Source organism: Hyperolius riggenbachi, chromosome 2, assembly GCF_040937935.1.
Source record: "Hyperolius riggenbachi isolate aHypRig1 chromosome 2, aHypRig1.pri, whole genome shotgun sequence".
Classification (NCBI taxonomy): Eukaryota; Metazoa; Chordata; class Amphibia; order Anura; family Hyperoliidae; genus Hyperolius; species Hyperolius riggenbachi.
Window position 1 is genome coordinate 197,053,058 of NC_090647.1, and position 23,437 is coordinate 197,076,494.

Consider the following 23,437-nt stretch of genomic DNA (forward strand, 5'->3'; position numbering starts at 1 on the left):
TTTTGGTCGGCCAGCCACTCCTGGGAAGGTTCATCACTGTTCCATGTTTTTGCCATTTGTGCATAATGGCTCTCACTGTGGTTCGCTGGAGTCCCAAAGCTTTAGAAATGGCTTTATAACCTTTACCAGACTGATAGATCTCAATTACAGTACTTTTGTTCTCATTTGTTCCTGAATTTCTTTGGCTCTTGGCATGATGTCTAGCTTTTGAGGTGCTTTTGGTCTACTTCTCTGTGTCAGATAGCTCCTATTTAAGTGATTTCTTGATTGAAACAGGTGTGGCAGTAATCAGGCCTGGGGGTGACTACAGAAATTGAACTCAGGTGTGATAAACCACAGTTAAGTTATTTTTTAACAAGGGGGGGCAATCACTTTTTCACACCGGGTCATGTAGGTTTTGAGTTTTTTTTCCTCACTAAATAATAAAAACCATCATTTAAAACTGCATTTTGTGTTCAATTATGTTATCTTTGACTAATAGTTAATGGTTTTTGATGAGCAGAAACATTTAAGTGTGACAAACATGCAAAAGAATAAGAAATCAGGAAGGAGGCAAATAGTTTTTCACACCACTGTAGTTATCAAGCAAGAGACTTTGCTCAAATAAATCTTTATTTGATAAGCTGTGTGTACTGCCTATGCTTCTTTTTTCATTTTTTTTGTTATCCTATGGCAGCAAACAATGGTTGTTATACTTTGAGTAGTGGTATTGTAGCTGTTCAGCCAAAAAACTTTTCATACTTCGAATATAGTGCTTAAAAATTGTCCATGAGTCATTAAATAAATACAGCTTGTATTTGCACATTAATAGAGCGTTGACACTTTGTTTGCATGTTTTAATCGGTTTACATATTGAGCAGTTCACATTACTGTCTCTTAGTGGGGCTCAGAATCCAATGTCCTAGTATATTTTTTTTAACCTTCCAATATGTTTTGTGGGTAGTGGGAGGAAACTGGACCACCAAGAGGTAGCCCATGCAGCCACAGAGTGAATATTCAAATTAAATGCAAGGGCCTACCGCTTAATAGCAGGCACATGTTCATTAATCCAGTCAGGGTTTGCTGGATCCCGGTGCACCTCGTAATGTATTCCATTTTCACAATGTATCCATGTAGTATATTCCAATTTCACAGTGCACCCTGTAGTGTACTCCAATTTTACAGTGCACCCTGTTCTAGATTCCAGCTTACCAGTGCAACCTGTACTGTATTCTGGTTTCCAATAGCACCCTGTTGTGTAGTCCAGTTTCTCAGGCACCCTGTAGTGTATTCCAGTTTCTCAGGCACCCTGTACTATATTCCGGTTTCCTAGTGCACCCTGTAGTGTATTCCAGTTTGCCGGTACATTTGGTGTATTTTAGTTTTCCAGTGCACACACCGTAGTGTATTTAGCATTCCAGTGTCACGGTAGTGCATTCCAGAGTTCCTGTGATGAATTCCATCTCCACTTTTTTTCCTTCTCCTTAGGTAAAATCCAGGGCTGCGAAGGTCAGGTTGTGATAACATATGCTATCACCCTTTTCTGCTTTATTGCTGCAGTAAATAAGACTGAGTATTCTGTTGTATATAAAAAGAAATAATCATAATAAAATAATTGTGTGAAAATAATAATACACTTTTTTTAAAATGTTATGTTTTTTTTCAGGTGTGGTTGGACCTTATCAAGCCAATCATAAAGCAAGTTAGAAGTAAGTATATATATATATATATTAACTATATGTGAATATTATTACCTCTTCACGACAACAATATACTGAATAGCATTGTAAAATGGTGTTCTATATTCTTTTAATTTTTTTTTCAGGACCCAAGACTGTAGTTCTAAAATTTGTTGTGAAGTTCTTCCCTCCGGATCACACCCAGCTACAAGAGGAATTAACCAGGTCTGCAAATTCTGTCATTGCTTTGCATAGAAAGATAGACGTTATAAGTGTACAGTACATGAAAAAACGTAAAGTGAGCTGGAAAGTGCAGTGAACCATCTTTCTAATGAAAGATCAGTGTTTGAGCATGTAGGCCAGGCTTGGCCAGTAATCCATATTCTTTTGTATGAACGGGGAAGAGGAGCAGTAGGATTTCCACTGCATAGGAATTAAATAAGGATCACCTGGAGAATTTTATCACAGCCAATAACTATTGTACTACCTTAAGGTGGGTCTATATTATATTAAGCAGGTATAAAAATCACATGGTTACAGGTGGAGTTTGTGCAACAAACTTTCTGTAGTTTTTAAGGAGAGCTGCACTGTTATTTCAGCACTACAGATTGCTGCGTTGACCACATGTCCATCGGTTTGTGTACATTTAGGCACTTTCACATTTATTGCTGAGCAAGGGTGAGAGGGACATGTTAGATTAATACATTGTAGCTGTATAGGGGCTTTAATTAGTTTCAGTTTTATTTAGTTTCAATGTAAAGACCCTGTCACACAGATATATCCATAGCAGGCAAGTGTCTTTCCCCAGTGTTTCTCTTAGCAGGAATATTGATTCGGCTGGTAGAATATCCATTTACTGGTAGTACATACCGGTGTGTGTCAAAAGTATTTTGTCCACAAGTGAGTGTACTTGCCTGTATAACATAGAGCTACGGGTTAACATAATTGTTTGGGCCATTGCATACAGTTATCTTGCTGGTCAAATCTTGCTTGCAGCTTTCTTGCAGGCCAGACCTTGCTTGCAGTTTTCTTGCTGACCAGACCTTGCTTGCAGTTTTCTTGCTGACCAGACCTTGCTTGCAGTTTTCTTGCTGACCAGACCTTGCTTGCAGTTTTCTTGCTGGCCAGATCTTGCTTGTGATTTTCTTGCTGGCCAGATCTTGCTTGTAGTTTTCTTGCTGGTCAGATCTTGCTTGTAGTTTTCTTGCTGGTCAGATCTTGCTTGTAGTTTTCTTGCTGGTCAGATCTTGCTTGTAGTTTTCTTGCTGGTCAGATCTTGCTTGTAGTTTTCTTGCTGGTCAGATCTTGCTTGTAGTTTTCTTGCTGGCCAGATATTGCAGTTTTCTTGCTGGCCAGATCTTGCAGTTTTCTTGCTGGCCAGATCTTGCAGTTTTCTTGCTGGCCAGATCTTGCAGTTTTCTTGCTGGCCAGATCTTGCAGTTTTCTTGCTGGTCAGATCTTGCAGTTTTCTTGCTGGTCAGATCTTGCAGTTTTCTTGCTGGTCAGATCTTGCAGTTTTCTTGCTGGCCAGATCTTGTAGTTTTCTTGCTGGTCAGATCTTGCAGTTTTCTTGCTGGCCAGATCTTGCTTGTAGTTTTCTTGCTGGCCAGATATTGCAGTTTTCTTGCTGGCCAGATCTTGCAGTTTTCTTGCTGGCCAGATCTTGCAGTTTTCTTGCTGGCCAGATATTGCAGTTTTCTTGCTGGCCAGATCTTGCCGTTTTCTTGCTGGCCAGATCTTGCCGTTTTCTTGCTGGCCAGATCTTGCCGTTTTCTTGCTGGCCAGATCTTGGAGTTTTCTTGCTGGCCAGATCTTGCAGTTTTCTTGCTGGCCAGATCTTGCAGTTTTCTTGCTGGCCAGATCTTGCAGTTTTCTTGCTGGCCAAATCTTGCCTTGCTTGTAGTTTTCTTGCTGGCCAGATCTTGTAGTTTTCTTGCTGGCCAGGTCTTGCTTGTAGTTTTCTTGCTGGCCAGATCTTGCTTGTAGTTTTCTTGCTGGCCAGAATCTTGCTTGTAGTTTTCTTGCTGGCCAGAATCTTGCTTGTAGTTTTCTTGCTGGCCAGATCTTGCAGTTTTCTTGCTGGCCAGATCTTGCCTTGCTTGTAGTTTTCGTGCTGGCCTGATCTTGCTTGTAGTTTTCTTGCTGGCCAGAATCTTGCTTGTAGTTTTCTTGCTGGCCAGATCTTGCTTGTAGTTTTCTTGCTGGCCAGATCTTGCAGTTTTCTTGCTGGCCAGATCTTGCCTTGCTTGTAGTTTTCTTGCTGGCCAGATCTTGCTTGTAGTTTTCTTGCTGGCCAGATCTTGCAGTTTTCTTGCTGGCCAGATCTTGCAGTTTTCTTGCTGGCCAGATCTTGGAGTTTTCTTGCTGGCCAGATCTTGCAGTTTTCTTGCTGGCCAGATCTTGCAGTTTTCTTGCTGGCCAGATCTTGCAGTTTTCTTGCTGGCCAGATCTTGCAGTTTTCTTGCTGGCCAGATCTTGCCTTGCTTGTAGTTTTCTTGCTGGCCAGATCTTGCCTTGCTTGTAGTTTTCTTGCTGGCCAGATCTTGCTTGTAGTTTTCTTGCTGGCCAGATCTTGCTTGTAGTTTTCTTGCTGGCCAGATCTTGCAGTTTTCTTGCTGGCCAGATCTTGCAGTTTTCTTGCTGGCCAGATCTTGCAGTTTTCTTGCTGGCCAGATCTTGCAGTTTTCTTGCTGGCCAGATCTTGCAGTTTTCTTGCTGGCCAGATCTTGCCTTGCTTGTAGTTTTCTTGCTGGCCAGATCTTGCTTGTAGTTTTCTTGCTGGCCAGATCTTGCTTGTAGTTTTCTTGCTGGCCAGATCTTGCAGTTTTCTTGCTGGCCAGATCTTGCAGTTTTCTTGCTGGCCAGATCTTGCAGTTTTCTTGCTGGCCAGATCTTGCAGTTTTCTTGCTGGCCAGGTCTTGTAGTTTTCTTGCTGGCCAGATCTTTCTTGTAGTTTTCTTGCTGGCCAGATATTGCTTGTAGTTTTCTTGCTGGCCAGATCTTGCTTGTAGTTTTCTTGCTGGCCAGATCTTGCAGTTTTCTTGCTGGCCAGATCTTGCAGTTTTCTTGCTGGCCAGATCTTGCAGTTTTCTTGCTGGCCAGATCTTGCAGTTTTCTTGCTGGCCAGGTCTTGTAGTTTTCTTGCTGGCCAGATCTTTCTTGTAGTTTTCTTGCTGGCCAGATATTGCTTGTAGTTTTCTTGCTGGCCAGATCTTGCTTGTAGTTTTCTTGCTGGCCAGATCTTTCTTGTAGTTTTCTTGCTGGCCAGATCTTGCTTGTAGTTTTCTTGCTGGCCTGATCTTGCTAACACAGCAGATTCTGACTTGTGAATAACTCCATGCAATGTACTGATAACTACATTCAGGAGAGGCCCTGCTAGTGATGTTCCCCTCACAGAGTAACTGCCTGAGTTCCATGGTTTTATGGGTTGAGCTTAGTGTCAGAAGTTTTTGGGTCCATTCACACTGTAGTTGATTGCCAATATTTGGTGGAACTGTTGTTCATTTCTTGGCTTATACCTCAGATGCATTTAGTGGAGCACTTTGTTTAAAGGGCAGCAACATATATCTAGAGAGGACACCTACAACATTACTTCTTTTCATTTAGAATAAAAAGTATTTATATGCTTTCCTCATATCTCTTTTACACAACATACAGTACCATTTCTTGTCACATTTACCAAAACTAGTGCAAGGAGAATTGAAGTAAATCTGGTGCAAAAGTACAACAGATGCTTTGATTAGGGGTTCCGATTGGTTGCTCAAAGCCACTGTTCCCCTTCTGCCGCAGTTTTGTTTCAATTTTTCCTGCATTGGTTTAACAAATGTGCAGCTTTAAAACTACTAGATAATTTCCCTGTGAACTGTCCCTGTTATTAGACAGCCTGGAAAACCAATAGAAGAGTAAACTTCTTGCTTCTGAAGCTGCAGTGTTGCAAATATTGCAAATGCTCTTCAGAAAGCATTTATGTGAAAGCCAGCATTGAAGCTCCAGTGTTTGGCTTACAAGAATGTTGGTTTGGCAGGTTATGAATTATAAGAACTTGTCCAGCTGGCAATTTCCTTCCAAGCTCTATGAAGCATTTCAGTCATTCTGGCAGTGTGCTACTAACGGCACAGATCTGCCTACTTAAGAGCTTGTCATATTTGTTTTTAAATGTTCAACTGCAATATGTAACTCCTAGTAAAACAAAACTAGACATCCTAGCTAACCTACAGGGGAAAACATTGCTTTTCGCTTTTCGTGGGATGCTATGGAGTGAAACATGTCCTACAGTACAATGCTAGTCTGCCTCACTCTGACAAGCGCACAGCTGTACTTGCACTGCACTGTAGCCAACAGTCTGTATCATGCGCTTAGGGGAAAAAATAGTAAAAAAAAAAAAATCAAACTACAGACAAATGTCTGTTATATGTCTCCACACAGAACAGGCTTTTTCTGAACAGACGTTTTAGGTGAGAACTGTTAAAGGGGTTTTACCCAACACCTGGGTGATTCTATTGTTTCAACGCTTTACAGTCATAGTTTTGGCAGTGACACAAATGTTGCTTTTGCTAACTTTGCTGTTTCAGCATTTTTACATTTTCTTTTACGTTTCTATGCAATACTGAAGGAACATTCATAAGTTTTAAAGGCTTTTATTGGCATTTACATAACATTTATGCAAAGAGTCAATATTCAGTGTTGACCCTTCATCTTCATAACTTCTGCAGTTTGCTCTGGCTGGAGATTAGATTCTGTGCCAAAACCTGACTGATAATGAACCTTTCTGAAGCTTGTACAATAATAAGGGCGAAAGAACCCTTAATGTAAAGCTATGTGTCAGAGCTGCAAGGATCCTCCTCATCTGCAAATCATTAGAGGTTTGAAATGTCGTCCCTGTTCCATTGACAAGACTGCCACTCCTATTTGTATCTGAAGCGTTCCGAAACCCGCGTTGCTGCGGCCTGCCCCCTACTTGGCAGCCACCTCAAAATAAGGAACCATTAAGTACAGCGGTTTTGCCGTTTGAGACCTCTAATGATTTACGAGTAAATGGGTGAGTTACTACCGCTGACACCCATCGATCCTTGCAGCTCTAACAAAAGAGCTTTACATTAAAAAGGAACGATTCAAACTGGGAGCATATAAGTTAATTAAATTATTAATATCTGCCAAATGTCTGAGTTTAAAAAAAAAAAAGAACATAGACTTGTTAAAAGTGCAGAGGAGAGACACATAAATTACATCAGCTGAGCGCAAAACGTCAAAGTTCAAGCTACTGACACAGTAGTGTGGAAGGAATCAATCTTAATCCGATCAGAGTCTGATCAGAGAGGGGTTGATTGGTTTGCAGTATTTTAGGGAAATATACGCGTGTATGGGCACTTTCGTTAGTGGGTAGCGTTGATCACAACTTGTGGGCTTTGGCTTGACTGGCTGTGTTTTGATGGCTGCACATGTTTCGTTAGCGGTAGTGATTGCTAACAGAAGAATACAGTTATTACAGGCACAACTGCCACTCTATCGGTTTACCCTTGTCTTTCAATCAGTTTGATAGAGTGATTTCAGCTGTGTTCATTCACACAGCCACCTGTGCTGATGATATGGTTATACTGATATTAAGTTAGTTGATCATTAAGTTCCAGAGCACAAATACAGTATTTTTTATAAATATGATTTGTTATGCAAATAAAGCTATTTGCAATGAATTAATGTCCATCTGATTCACCTGTGCAGAAAATCTCAACCTAAAAATGAAGCAACAAATTTAGCAAAAAACATTTGTGTCACTGCTAATTATAGTACATTCAGTTCCTTTGCGCAGAATCATTGTTAGCAGTCTGCTGGTGGTGTTTCATCCTGTTAGCCGCAGAGGGCCCAGCCACCTAGTGATAGAGCATGACAGTAGAGTTGGTCAACGAGATGCTGAGAATTTTTTAATTTATACATATTTTATGTAAATTTCTTGCAGATTTATGCAGCTTGGAATTTGACCAATCAAATGTAATAGCTGATTAAAGCGGTCCCATTACAAACTGCATTTGCATAAAATTACAATAGCATCAAATTGGTGTTTCTAGCATCTCCTTGACCATCTCTACACACCAGAGATCTGAAGAACTTTGGGACTCATAGAGGAGAACTGCTTATGGTAGGAACCACTGGCTTATTGATGTTACCATAGTGTCCTCGCCTGTGAATGGATGGGCCAGCACACACTGCAAGGTGCTGTAATTGCAGCTTCACATTTCTTGATGCATTATAGAATATTGTTTATTGTGTGCTATGGTGTGCTGAAAATTGTTACGAGAGGTGATTAGAAATCCAACCAAAGTTATAGGGGACCCAATTTGCAACTGCTGGGCCTGCCAAATGGCAGGAGGTCTGGATCAAATAATGGATTTTGGTTTTCAGGATAGCACTGCTAAGTGTTTCTTATGACATTCATGACATTTAAAAGAAACTACTAATAATTTTGAGGAAAATTAGGAAAACTTGTGGCCACCACAGAGTACTGTGGCTAAACAGTTAACTCAGTGTTTCTCAAACCTGTCCTTGTGACTCCCCAACGGTGCATGTTTTGGCGGCAACCTCACCTATGCACAGGTGGGGTATTTAGTGTCTCAGCTATATGGAATCCACTTAGCTGAGACACTAATTACCCCACCTGTGCATAGGTGAGGTTGCCTGCAAAACATGCACCTTGGGGGGAGTCACTAGGACAGGTTTGAGAAACACTGGGTTAACTCCATCATCTTACCAATATCCCACCACTGGCAGTGTTAGCCTAAAACTCCCTCCCATAGTCATACTGTAAATTAATTGACACCAGCCGTGTGTGTGTGTGTGTGTGTGTGTGTGTGTGTGTGTGTGTGTGTGTGTGTGTGTGTGTGTGTGTGTGTGTGTGTGTGTGTGTTGTGAGCTCCTTTGTGAATAAGGATCGATGTGAATGGTTCTATGTACTCTTTGAGGACCATGGCACACAGGAGACTGTTGTAACATGACTTTAGACATATTGTAACACGTTACCATGACATGTAACGATTAGGAATGACTGTCGCCAATGACACTGTCAGCCTGCCAGAACTGCTAATAACAATCCATTTTCGCTGCAGGAGAATTGTCCACAGAAATGATGCAGACATGTTAGACACGTGTTGCTGTGACATTTCATAGCCTGTACAGATGTAGCAAGTTCTCGGCAGTACAGACGCTCGTGTGACATGGCTGTAAAGCATTGTGTAATGTGTTGGAACTTCTATAGATAAATACTGGAAGTAAATATCCCTGTCCTGTGCAGTTAAGTCATTGTGTTTGGTATTGTTCTCTCTCTCAGTTATCATGCCACTGTTGAGACAGAGGAGGAGATTCATGTAAGTCAATGAGCTCTTGTCTGGGAGAGGCTGACACACAACACTGTACACTGCCAGTTAGCCAGCTTGTAGTTTTCATGCCCTGCTGAATAATGCTCATGTCTGGCTGCTGGAGCGAATCACTAGATTATTGATCTGGGAAATTCCTCCAAAGGGCACAAACAACTGGTTTCACGTACTTAAATTCCCACAAGAAAGAACATCATTTTCAGCTCATTTGCACAGATTTCTGTTCAGATAATAGTTCTGTCGAGAGTGTGCTCTGTGTAGTTCTGCAATATTATCTTTTCCCACTGGAGCTCTGTGCTATGAATGTACAAACAAGCTCACGTCAATAAAAGGAATACAAACTTTTTAGACGATTTACACGGATAAGTGGTTTCAGCAGTTGATTAAATAAAAATTGTCTGGTGAAAGCACTTTCCATAAGAAGACAAACTACCGGTATTACTTGCATAGCTTTGCCAAACTAAAATTATATCGAATAGGCCATAGTGTTCAGAATGCGGCTGGACACATCTATGTAACATTACACTGCCGGTCTGTAATACAGTATTGTGTCATTGACAACAGTGAGGCTGCACCAGGAACAATTTTGCTGAATTATGTAGTCTCACTTTGCAAACAGAATTGTCATTAATGATGTCCACGCACTATCCAACCAAATGATTTGGAATTGGAATGAAACGCTTAATTGTATGGAAGAATTGAATTAAACGTTTGTTTTCATTAATGGCTCTAAATTGATTTTGTAGAAATGTTCATTAATTATCTGATTAGGCATAATGGAAAAGTTTACTTATTCTCTGCACATACTTTAATTTGTGTTTTTTTAAGATATGTTTCATGATGTTTATTATTATTTAATAATTTATGTAGCTCTGATGTCTTCTATAGCACTTTGCAGAGTGCATAGTCACTTCATGTCTCCCACAGCTTAATAGCTACTATAGTCATTGTCTAATATCCACATTATTTATTAAAGGGACACTTACGCCAGAAAAAAAAATGAGTTTCACTCACCTGGGGCTTCTACCAGCCCCCTGCAGCAGTCCTGTGCCCTCACAGCCACTCACTGACGGGCCTGTCGGCAAAAACGAAACTAGCTGGCAGCGGGGGACCAGAGGATTAGTGAGTGGCTGTGAGGGCACAGGACTGCTGCAGGGGGCTGATAGAAGCCCCAGGTGAGTAAAACTCATTTTTTTTCTGGCTTAAGTGTCTCTTTAAGGCCAATTTTTATAGAAACCAACATCAGTATGTTTTTGGGATGTGGGAGAAAGCCAGTGCACCAGAGGAATCCCCACATATACACTGGGGGAACATACAAACCTACAGATAGCATCCGGGCCAAGATTCAAACCGAGACCCGAGTACTGCTCGACTATCCCTGGGATTGGGTTATGAATACTAGAGCAAATATAGTGAGACCAGATGATAATCTGTTGCCTGTAGCCACCAGTCAGATTCTGCATTTTATATAAAAGTTGAAAACTCTTTGCCCTTTACAGTAGTCTCCATTCATCACCCCCACTGGATTATGCAGAAGGCATTAATTGACTCGCCCATAAAAAAAAAAATATTATAAAATCAATAAAAAGTAAAGCAAGAGGTGGCTTACCTCAAAGATGACACAAAATTGATAAAATTAACATTTGATTTCATTATGGCAAGCTGTTTCGTGAACTGTTTATCACTAACTTCCTCAGGTCAAGTTTCAGTGCCCGCAATATATGATAGCCATGCATTATTTGACTTGTGTGTAGGAGAGAAAGCAGCCTGGTCAGTGTTTCAGAGCATGCCTGCTAATGTTGTCTTCTCTTTTCTCTCTGCAGGTACCTCTTTGCGCTGCAAGTAAAGCAGGATTTGGCACAGGGCCGACTAACGTGTAATGAAAGCAGTGCTGCACTCTTAATTTCACATATAGTACAATGTAAGTTTTTATATCCATTTTTATGCTTCTCACACTTTCTTTGAAATTGTGTTAATCTGCTTCTGGCAGTATTTGTATGTTTGGTAAAAGCTCAAGTTCTGAATCCTGGTTTAGCTTTGCAGATGGTAATGCAGTTCTCTTAACTCCATTCATCCCAAACCATTTCCTCTCCCAGCCAGTTACCTAATCCATCTGTGGGCCTGATAGAATGTATTCTGTCTGTTTTTATGTTGCCATATCCCTTACCAAGTCATATCTATTCAAGACTAAATGTTTTACAACTTTGTTTTATGTACATTTTATGCTGTTTTATTACTTACTTATTGGGCCTGGGTTGTAAGGGAATAGACACAGCTTTTATGTTGGCAGAACACATCCACTTGTAGAGTAAGATCTCTGTAGCCTGCGGGTTGGTGCAATCAGAATTGCTTACTCTGGAAATGGAAAAAGTAATTTATAGTGCATTTTACGCGGAGACAAATGTAAATCTTCGGGGGCATGTTCCCTTTCAGAACTTCAGAAGGAAGCTCCTGCAGCATGATGCCACTTGCATACCTCCCAACATTTTAAAATTAGAAATCAGGACACAGGCCACACCCCCTAACCACACCCCCAAGTCACACCTACCATAAAGTTTTTTGAAGATTTTTTTTTTAAATTTTGATGCCCTTATATTTTTTAATAAATATATCCCTCATATACCCTGCCCGTGGGTGGGGCTAACTGTAATGTAGTTATACCAGCTAATGTAGTTAATTAAATTAAATGTAGTAAATGCACATAATGACAGACAGTGTTTCCCCAGTAAACGCACATAATGAGAGACAGCTTTTCACCAGTAAATGCACATAATAAGAGACAGCTTTTCACCACTAAATGCACATAATAAGAGACATCTTTTCACCAGTAAATGCACATAATAAGAGACAGCTTTTCACCAGTAAATGCACATAATAAGAGACAGCTTTTCACCACTAAATGCACATAAGAGACAGCTTTTCACCAGTAAATGCATATAATAAGAGACAGCTTTTCACCACCAAATGCACATAATAAGAGACAGCTTTTCACCAGTAAATGCACATAATAAGAGACAGCTTTTCACCAGTAAATGCATATAAGAGACAGCTTTTCACCAGTAAATGCACATAATGACAAACAGCCAGTTGTCCCCAGTATATGTAGCCAGGGATATATGTGCCCAGTATCTGTAGCCAGAGGTATATGTCCCCAGTATATGTAGCCAGGGATATATGTGCCCAGTATATGTAGCCAGAGGTATATGTAGCCAGGGATATATGTGCCCAGTATATGTAGCCAGAGGTATATGTCCCCAGTATATGTAGTCAGGGGTATATGTGCCCAGTATATGTAGTCAGGGGGTAAATGTAGGCAGGGGTATATGTGCCCAGTATATGTAGCCAGGTGCATATGTCCCAGTATATATAGACAGGGGTATATGTGCCCAGTATATGTAGCCAGGGGGATATGTGCCCAGTATACGTAGCCAGGGGGATATGTGCCCAGTATATGTAGTCAGGGGGATATGTGCCCAGTATATATAGCCAGGGGTATATGTGCCCAGTAGATGTAGCCAGGGGTATGTGTGCCCAGTATATGTAGCCAGGGGTATGTGTGCCCAGTATATGTAGCCAGGGGTATATGTCTCCAGTATATGTAGCCAAGGGTATATGTGCCCAGTATATGTAGCCAGGGGTATATGTGCCCAGTATATGTAGCCAGGGGGATATGTGCCTAGTATATGTAGCCAGGGGAATATGTGCCTAGTATATGTAGCCAGGGGAATATGTGCCCAGTATATGTAGTCAGGGGTATATGTGGCCAGTATATGTAGCCAGGGTGCATATGTCCCAGTATATAGGCAGGTGTATATGTAGCCAGTATATGTAGGCAGGTTGTATATGTAGGCAGGTGTATATATGCCTAGTATATGTAGCCAGGGGTAGCCCAGTATATGTAGTCAGGGGTATATGTAATCAGAGGTATATGTCCCCAGTATATGTAGGCAGGGGTATATGTCCCCAGTATATGTAGGCAGGTGTATATGTAGCCAGTATATGTAGGCAGGTGTATATGTGCTCAGAATAGGTAGCCAGGTCCCCCGCCCATCCCCTGGAGGGGAGCAGTGCAGAGAAGAGGGAGAGCCGTGGGCAGCGGTGGAGAAGGGGGGCAATCCCCCCCCCTTCCCTCACCTTAGGGTGCTCTCCCTCCCTCGCTGTCCCCTCCAGAAATAAGTGCGGTGGCTGGCAGAGGGGCGGAACCTACCTTCCGTGTCTCTGTCCCGTCCCGTAGCCGGCGCGGGATGATTTGCCACTACTCTGGTCTGATCCAGACCAGAGCAGCGGCTGCAGAACCAGAACTTCCGTCCGGTTCTTGGAGCACACGGAAGGTAAGTCCCGCCCGCTGCCAAGTGCCAAACGCCGCCACACTTAGTTTCGGAGGGGAGAGCGAGGGAGGCAGAGCACCCTAAGGCGAGGGAAGGGGGGGAGGTGGCCCCCTTCTCTGCCGCTGCCCACAGCTTTCCCTCCACTGCGCTGCTCCCCTCCTGTTATGGGCGGCTGTCAATACTGACAGCCGCCCGGGACTTGGGGGCTCATACCGGGATAGCCCCCCAAAATCCGGAGAATCCCGACGAAAACGGGACAGTTGTGGACTATGCACTTACACCTAGCCCTCCTTCACTCTCCATACAGCAGAATAAGTTGCTCGGCCAGAAGACAAACAGCTTGCCAGTAAAAGGCTCAAACCAACACTGAAGCCTGAAAAAATCTATGAAGATGGTTTTGGGCAACAGATAGGACAGGATTGTACATTGCTTTACACCTGTCATCTATGGTCCAGTCAACGTAGACTGAAAAACTGATGTCTGGTGGGCGTGGATGTGTGTTGGAGGGGTGGAAAACAAGTGTCTTTACACAGGAAGTTATAGGGTAAGCCAGTTACCAATAGGGTAGCCAGCTATTAATATTCAAAAAGTTCACATAATACGCTGCAGTTCTGCTTGAAGGATTTTGTTGTTTGTTATACTTCTTTCATCAGAAACAAGGCATTGATCCAACTATCCATGGAACTTGTTTGTACAGGCTGAAAGCATGTAGGTGCTTGTGCAAGCCACACTGTGGCCTCTGAAGAGAACTGTTATAAGACAGATATGTGTGCTGCTATGATGCACCCCATCTGCACATACTGTGTGCTAGCTGTCATGCTTATCCTACGGCTCTGCTGCTTTGGGTATCCGGTCAGAAAGAAGTATGCATGCTGTAAATTCTGATGCCACTGGTTGCATGATTGTTGTGGATCAGTGACTCTTAACAGCCTGATGCATACATTTCCTCTTCCAATACTCTGGAAATGAGTTTTAAACAGAAACATACCCAATTGTTTGAATCATCAGATGGTGGGCGGCTGTAGAGAAGTAACTAAAGGTGAAAACACATTTCAGTCATAATGCCATAGCTACAGAATTAGTAGAATTAGCATGACAACCAGGGAGCGTGTGTTTCTAGGAAAAGTCAGCAGTCCGTGTCAGGGCATGTATTTCTCTCAGTACAGTATCCCTAGGGCCTGAGCCCACTGACACAAGTGTGACCGCTTTTCAGTTACACATCAATTACAGATGCTGAAAAAACAGACAGAGTTGACACAACTTCGTCAGTGGGCTCAGGCCCTTAAAACTGTCCCTCAGAGGGGCTCACAATCTAATCCCCACCATAGTTCTATTCTCATTGCAGGGGGAAAGCCAGTTAACCTATCAGTGTTTTTGGGATGTTGGAGGAACACACACACACACACACACACAGCCACTCCCCAATGCTCTGGCCCCGCCTCCGGTTCACTTCTGGAATTTCAGACTTTAAAGAGGAGCTGTTAGGTATAAGGTCTCAGAGAGAATAAACACATATATCAGTAGCTAAAGATTGGCTGTACTTACATTACATATGCATTTCACTGTCCACGTTTGGATTTCACAGAATTTTTATATAGTATATGCAGAGAATGATGCTCCTGACAGCCCATGGCAGGTTCCATGTTTGTGAAGCCAAATGTGTCGTCATGTCCTGCCTGCTTCCTGATCACAGAGGAGCTGGTACAGAATAACACAGTGTGCAGTGAATATTAATGAGCCATGTGGCTAGGAACAATAGCGGACTCCTGCAGTGTACTCTGCCCGGAGATTTATCTGTGCTGTGGCTGGACTGAGTTAGAAGCTGCTGAAACTTGATCCCGTCTTCTCCTTAGCAGCCGAGGGGAGGGCCCCAGAATGCTTTGCAGTATGGAATGCGGCTTGCGTCCTCCTTAGGAGCTTAGCTTTGCTGATAAGCACACATCAAATGTAAGAGAGATTTTTATCTTTAGTAATGCCTTTTTGGCTTCTGTCTAAACTGTTTAACACAGGAGAATAGAGGTTTAAATTAGCTTCTGCAGCCTGACAGTTACTCTTTAAAGTCTGAAAACACTGCGCCTGCGCGGCAGTGTCCTCGTTCTCACTGATGGCACCAGGAGCGTACTGCGCAGGCCTAGTATGGTCTGTGCCTGCGCTGTACGCTCCTGGTGACATCAGTGGGAGCGAGGACACTGCAACGCAGGCGCAGTGGTTTCAGACTTTAAAGTCTGAAATTCCAGAAGTGAACCGGAGGCGGGGCCAGAGCATTGGGGAGTGGCTGCGCGGGCACAAGATGTCTGCGGGGGACCATTAGAAGCCACGGGTAACTTCAATTCATTTTCCCCCGACCCCCCCTACAGTATTCCTTTAAGATGGCATTACCCAAATTAGGTGGTTCTCCAACACAGCCATTAATAAAGGGGTATATGATATGATAATGTTGAGAAACATTAGATTGGAATATAGATTTGATAGGAGAAGTAGTATAATGTGTTTTGGGGTGTAATTTTACACATACCCATGCTGGGTGGGAGAAATATCTCCGTAAATGACAATTTAATTTTTTTACACACAATTGTCTATTTATAGAGATATTTCTCCCACTCAGCATGGGTATGTGGAAAAATACACCCCAAAACACATTATACTACTTCTCCTGAGTACGGCGATACCACATGTGTGGCACTTTTTGCACCCTAACTGCGCTAAGGGGCCCAAAGTCCAATGAGTACCTTTAGGATTTCACAGGTAATTTTGAGAAATTTGGTTTCAAGACTACTCCTCACGGTTTAGGGCCCCTAAAATGCCAGGACAGTATAGGAACCCCACAAATTACCCCATTTTAGAAAGAAGACACCCCAAGGTATTCCGTTAGGAGTATGGTGAGTTCATAGAAGTTTTTTTTTTTTTTGTCACAAGTTAGCGGAAATTGATTTTAATTGTTTTTTTCACAAAGTGTCATTTTCCGCTAACTTGTGACAAAAAATAAAATCTTCTATGAACTCACCGTACTCCTAACGGAATACCTTGGGGTGTCTTCTTTCTAAAATGGGGTCATTTGTGGGGTTCCTATACTGCCCTGGCATTTAAGGGGCCCTAAACCGTGAGGAGTAGTCTTGAAACCAAATGTCGCAAAATGACCTGTGAAATCCTAAAGGTACTCATTGGACTTTGGGCCCCTTAGCGCAGTTAGGGTGCAAAAAAGTGCCACACATGTGGTATCGCCGTACTCAGAAGAAGTAGTATAATGTGTTTTGGGGTGTATTTTTACACATACAGATGCTGGGTGGGAGAAATATCTCTGTAAATGACAATTATTTGATTTTTTTTACACACAATTGTCCATTTACAGAGAGATTTCTCCCACCCAGCATGGGTATGTGTAAAAATACACCACAAAACACATTATACTACTTCTCCTGAGTATGGCGATACCACATGTGTGACACTTTTTTGCAGCCTAGGTGCGCTAAGGGGCCCAACGTCCTATTCACAGGTCATTTTGAGGCATTTGTTTTCTAGACTACTCCTCACGGTTTAGGGCCCCTAAAATGCCAGGGCAGTATAGGAACCCCACAAGTGACCCCATTTTAGAAAGAAGACACCCCAAGGTATTCTGTTAGGAGTATGGTGAGTTCATAGAAGATTTTTTTTTTGTCACAAGTTGGCGGAAAATGACACTTTGTGAAAAAAAAAACAATACATATCAATTTCCGCTAACTTGTGACAAAAAATAAAATCTTCTATGAACTCATCATACACCTAACAAATACCTTGGGGTGTCTTCTTTCTAAAATGGGGTCACTTGTGGGGTTCCTATACTGCCCTGGCATTTTAGGGACCCTAAACCGTGAGGAGTAGTCTTGAACCCAAATGTCTCAAAATGACCTGTGAAATCCTAAAGGTACTCATTGGACTTTGGGCCCCTTAGCACAGTTAGGCTGCAAAAAAGTGTCACACATGTGGTATCGCCGTACTCAGAAGAAGTAGTATAATGTGTTTTGTGGTGTATTTTTACATATAACCATGCTGGGTGGGAGAAATATCTCTGTAAATGACAATCTTTTGATTTTTTTTACACACAATTGTCCATTTACAGAGAGATTTCTCCCACCCAGCATGGGTATGTGTAAAAATACACCACAAAACACATTATACTACTTCTCCTGAGTATGGCGATACCACATGTGTGACACTTTTTTGCAGCCTAGGTGCGCTAAGGGGCCCAACGTCCTATTCACAGGTCATTTTGAGGCATTTGTTTTCTAGACTACTCCTCACGGTTTAGGGCCCCTAAAATGCCAGGGCAGTATAGGAACCCCACAAGTGACCCCATTTTAGAAAGAAGACACCCCAAGGTATTCCGTTAGGGGTATGGTGAGTTCATAGAAGATTTAATTTTTTGTCACAAGTTAGTGAAAAATGACACTTTGTGAAAAAAACAATAAAAATCCAATTTCCGCTAACTTTTGACAAAAAATAAAATCTTCTATGAACTCATCATACACCTAACAGAATACCTTGGGGTGTCTTCTTTCTAAAATTGGGTCACTTGTGGGGTTCCTTTACTGCCCTGGCATTTTACGGGCCCAAAACTGTGAGTAGTCTGGAAACCAAATTTCTCAAAATGACTGTTCAGGGGTATAAGCATCTGCAAATTTTGATGACAGGTGGTCTATGAGGGGGCAAATTTTGTGGAACCGGTCATAAGCAGGGTGACCTCTTAGATGACAGGATGTATTGGGCCTGATCTGATGGATAGGAGTGCTAGGGGGGTGACAGGAGGTGATTGATGGGTGTCTCAGGGGGCGGTTAGAGGGGAAAATAGATGAAATCAATGCACTGGGGAGGTGATCGGAAGGGGGTCTGAGGGGGATCTGAGGGTTTGGCCGAGTGATCAGGAGCCCACACGGGGCAAATTAGGGCCTGATCTGATGGGTAGGTGTGCTAGGGGGGTGACAGGAGGTGATTGATGGGTGTCTCAAGGTGTGATTAGAGGGGGGAAATAGATGCAAGCAATGCACTGGCGAGGTGATCAGGGCTGGGGTCTGAGGGCGTTCTGAGGTGTGGGCGGGTGATTGGGTTCCCTAGGGGCAGATTAGGGTCTAATCTGATGGGTAACAGTGACAGGTGGTGATAGGGGGTGATTGATGGGTAATTAGTGGGTGTTTAGAGGAGAGAAGAGATGTAAACACTGCACTTGGGAGGTGATCTGATGTCGGACCTGCGGGCGATCTATTGGTGTGGGTGGGTGATCAGATTGCCCGCAAGGGGCAGGTTAGGGGCTGATTGATGGGTGGCAGTGACAGGGGGTGATTGATGGGTGGCAGTGACAGGGGGTGATTGATGGGTGATTGACAGGTGATTAGTGGGTTATTACAGGGAATAACAGATGTAAATATTGCACTGGCGAATTGATAAGTGGGAGGGGGGGTCTGAGGGCAATCTGAGCGTGTGGGCGGGTGATTGGGTGCCCGCAAGGGGCAGATTAGGGTCTAATCTGATGGGTAACAGTGACAGGTGGTGATAGGGGTGATTGATGGGTGATTGATGGGTAATTAGTGGGTGTTTAGAGGAGAGAAGAGATGTAACACTGCACTTGGGAGGTGATCTGATGTCGGATCTGCGGGCGACCTATTGGTGTGGGTGGGTGATCAGATTGCCAGCAAGGGGCAGGTTAGGGGCTGATTGATGGGTGGCAGTGACAGGGGGTGATTGACGGGTGATTGACAGGTGATCAGGGGGGATAGATGCATACAGTACACAGGGGGGGGGGGGTCTGGGGACAATCTGAGGGGTGGGGGGGTGATCAGGAGGGAGTGGGGGGCAGATTAGGGACTAAAAAAAAAATAGCGTTGACAGATAGTGACAGGGAGTGATTGATGGGTGATTAGGGGGGTGACTGGGTGCAAACAGTGGTCTGGGGGGTGGGCAGGGGGGGGTCTGAGGGGTGCTGTGGGCGATCAGGGGGCAGGGGGGGGGGAAATCAGTGTGCTTGGGTGCAGACTAGGGTGGCTGCAGCCTGCCCTGGTGGTCCCTCGGACACTGAGACCACCAGGGCAGGAGGCAGCCAGTATAATAGGCTTTGTATACATTACAAAGCCTATTATACATTGTATATTCAGCGGCGATCCGGGTGCTAGTAACCCGCCGGCGCTTCCGAACGGCCGGCGGGTTACAGCGAACGGTGGGCGGAGCCAGTCCCCGGCGGCTGATCGCGTCACGAATGACGTGATCGCCGCATAGCCACTCCCGCAGCCGCCCCCGCCGATGGGCGTATTGCGGTCGTTTGGGCCCGGACTTTGCCGCCGCCCATCGGCTGGGGGCGGTCGGGAAGTGGTTAAAGGATACCTTAGCCCTTAATTCATTCTGCAATTGGTGCCATGCGTGTGTGCAAGGGGGGGGGGGGGGGGGGAGGAGGTGCGCATAGGCTTACCACACCTCCCCTGGCCTGGCGTCTGTGTCCGGTTATCTTAAAAATATCCCGTACCAAACTAGTGGTCGGCGGGGCTGTTGCAGCCGCGATATGTTTGAAGGGGTGCACTCCCTCAGGAGGACGTAGCCGGCGTGCGTGCCCTCCAACCTGGATATACTGCGCACGCTTGTGCAGTATGTTTGCTTGGGCACCTGTGACCACACGCGTCTGCTACGTCTTCCTACTGGGAGTGCACACATACTCCCGCGGACGTACTATTTCTGTGCCGATCACTACTTTGTAATGCAACCTTTTTGAGATGAACAGAGACAGACACTGGGCTAAGGAAGGTGTGGTAAGTCTATGCGCACTTCCCCACACACAGCTTCAATTACAGAATTAATTAAGGGCTAAGTATCCTTTAAAGGTGCGTACACACGCACTACTAAAGAGAACGACGGGTCCGTCAGACCCTCCTGCTGGGCGGTCGTTCTCCCGACAGTAGTGCGTGTGTACAGTCTGTCTGCAGACTGATAAGGCTGTTTCTGATCGTTCAGAAACAGCCTTAAGGTGGCCATTAATGATCCAATTTATAGCGAAAAATCGTTAGAGCGATCAGAAATTCTGATCGGAAGTGAAATATTGTAATACATCGTTCACTACACCATCAACGAACCAATCTTTGCTTCCTATCTATCACAACCAACAAGAAAATCCAAATTTTGATTCGACGAAAATTCATTCGAAGGACATTTTTTTCACTCGTTCATAATCGATTGTGTCCATCAACAGAGGTTATTTACAACCAATCCGATCAGAATTTCTGATCGCTCAAACGATTTTTCGCTAGAAATTGGACAGTTAGTGGCCACCTTTATCAGTCTGCAGACAGACTGTACACACGCACTACTGTCGGGAGAACGACCGCCCAGCGGGAGGGTCTGACGTCGTTCTCTTTAGTAGTGCGTCTGTACGCACCTTAAGGGACTATAGAATAAAGCAGCCCATACACTCAGCCGATTTTCTGGCCGACCGATCGATCCCGATCGATCGATTGCAAATCGGTTGGCCAATCGACCGATCGACGGCCGATTTCGATCGATTTCGATGGATTTCCATCGAACTTGCAGGGTGGAAAATTTAGGTCGATCTGATGAGATTGCTTATCAGTTTGCATTGGCCTTAATGGAAATCTGATGGCAAAAAAATGCCATCAGATCGAATTTCAATAGATTTCAAACTGAAATCTATTGGAATTCTATCCTGGTAAAAAATGTTCTAAAAACGCATTAGATAGATCATCAGATGCATTTCTTATCTATCTGCTGCCAATCTGACGAGTGTATGGGCACCTTAAGGCCTTAGAAACTCCAATCAGAGACGGATGATGTGAAACTGTTTACTGATCAACTTTTGGGCAATTTACATAACGTCATTTATGTGAGTTGAATGGAAGTGAATTGAATAGATAATCCCTCACACTACTCAGATCTTGGTAAAGTTGCACAACATTGCTCAATCGTTCCATGTGTGGCTAGTGTAACTTACTTTGTTTATTAGCTGACTAATCATGCCAGGAGTACTGGTCAGGACCAAACTACACACCTGTAATACAATAGACTACCAAAATGTTCTTTATGTGACCTTAATATATTACGTTACATGGATATTAATGAAACAGTATGGAAAGGAGGAAGAGTTAACAGGGTTCTGGTCACACACATGCAAAACGTATGAAAAAGTTTGTGTTCAGATCTTTTTCAGTTGTGGAGGTATAGTTCAGTTGATTGCACTGGCACACTGCATGTCCAATGTTTGTATAAATATTTCTTTTGTATCTGTTGTCATCATGTTTAGCTGAAATCGGAGACTTTGATGAAGCAGTTGACAGGGAGCACTTATCAAAGAACACATACATGCCTCAGCAGGATGCTCTCATAGAGAAGATCATGGAATATCACCGCAATCACTTGTAAGTTTTTCCATTACATATGTGTATGTTTTGCTGTGCTTATAATGTAGACTCAGTTTCCTGGTGTGTTTGTTTTTTTAAATTGTACAACTGTTTGTTGTATGATACGCTCTATAGGCAGTTACTTTGTGTGTTTCATGAAAGTCTGTTTCAAACTCTGTATAGGTTCTATCCAGTTCTCCATATAGACAACATAAATTATTTCTTTCCAAGTATCCTGTCTGCTTTATTTTGCCATGAGCATTTTCATATGTAGTCACACATATGTAGTACACCTTAGAAAAGGGTCAGTTCACACGGCCAGTTTCCGGTGACTTGTTTCAACAATGTTAAACATTTTTCTGCTACGGAGCAGAAAAGCGTTTGACATAATTTCCTGTCCGTTCATCATTGGGTCGGGTTTTGGGGACCTAGGGGGATACAGAACCCCAAACCCAGCCAATGCTAAAAGCTACATACAGCCTCTTTGATCGACCACAGCACTTGCATAATTGACAGCAAACACATTGGCCTCGTTTCATAAAGCATTACCGCATGCGTTATCACCCAAACTGTAAATTACCGCATGGTATGTTGTTGATAGTGGATTCATAAAACTTAACGCATGTTTTACGCATGTGGTAATAGTGCGGTAATGAAAACGTTGTTTGTGTCTGTAAACTGAATGAAGTGTATTCATGAAAAAAAGAGTAAGGAAGCGATAAATAACGTGTTATCGCCAACAAAGACCTGGCGAGTTTGCTCTACACAGTAGTATTTTAGGTGACAAATGGAGCCCGTTGAACGTAATGTTATGGAACTTTTAAGGATACAGAGGAGGAAGGGTGGTTGTAATATCACCTAGGTTTATAGAAATAGCACAGAGTTAGATAATTTATAAGAATAATTTAAAAAAAGTGTGTGTATGTATATATATAATATTATAATAGTAATCTATAATATATAAGTCGTGTGTCTAAAACTGCCCACTTCTACCCAGCACGCACCTTGTCAGTAGGAAGTCAGCGGCAAACTACCGCACTTAGCAAATTATACCGACAGCTTTCCGCACCACACCGCACACTTACCGACTGGTATCGCAATCACCTCACACTCAGAATTTTTTTTAATGCATTCACTGCAAAACCCCTCATTTCCCACTAGCGGTAATTTCCCGCCCTTCTCTGAACTACCGCACTCACTTTTATGAATCGAGGCCATTGAGATGAATGTTTCTATTCATATCAATGCAAGACATGGTGGATCCTTGCTGTAAATGACGGGGACAGAGGTTTGAACCAATTCTAAAGGCCCGTACATGCATACACGATCCCTAGGGGGAACATTGCAGGGCCAAGGCTGACAGAGCATTTACTAGGCTGCAGGCTGGTGACATGTACTGTTGCTATGCTGAGGGACGACGGATTGCAGTATTTGGCGTTAAGTGGGGAGACAATGCTTTTGGCCATAGCTCAGCTAACAGGATCCACTGGTTTGGATTGCTGGTCGAGAGGGGACTGCCGTACACCTGCTGGATTCATCTGGCATGTGTACGGAGATTTAAAGGGAACCAAGCCACATTTTTAGCCCCATGGTATCTCAATAGCATGTTTAAAATGCATTCTAACAATGGGGTGTTAATTTAAAAAAAACTTATATTTTGCCTCTTCTTTTTACATTTAAAAATCTTCTAACCAATCCGATCAGATTAATGAAATCAATCC

The 23,437-nt window shown here is 43.3% G+C and overlaps 1 protein-coding gene across 3 annotated transcripts in view; it reads left to right on the top strand.

Moving 5' to 3' along the window:
- Positions 1–23,437, top strand: part of FARP1 (FERM, ARH/RhoGEF and pleckstrin domain protein 1) — a 277,097-nt gene that overhangs the window by 183,733 nt on the left and 69,927 nt on the right. For all 3 annotated transcript variants that reach the window (XM_068267956.1, XM_068267954.1, XM_068267955.1), the window contains exons 4-7: positions 1,646–1,688; positions 1,805–1,883; positions 10,846–10,943; positions 21,620–21,734. In XM_068267956.1, the coding sequence (XP_068124057.1) occupies positions 1,646–1,688; positions 1,805–1,883; positions 10,846–10,943; positions 21,620–21,734 (335 nt within the window). The remainder of the gene's footprint in view (positions 1–1,645; positions 1,689–1,804; positions 1,884–10,845; positions 10,944–21,619; positions 21,735–23,437) is intronic.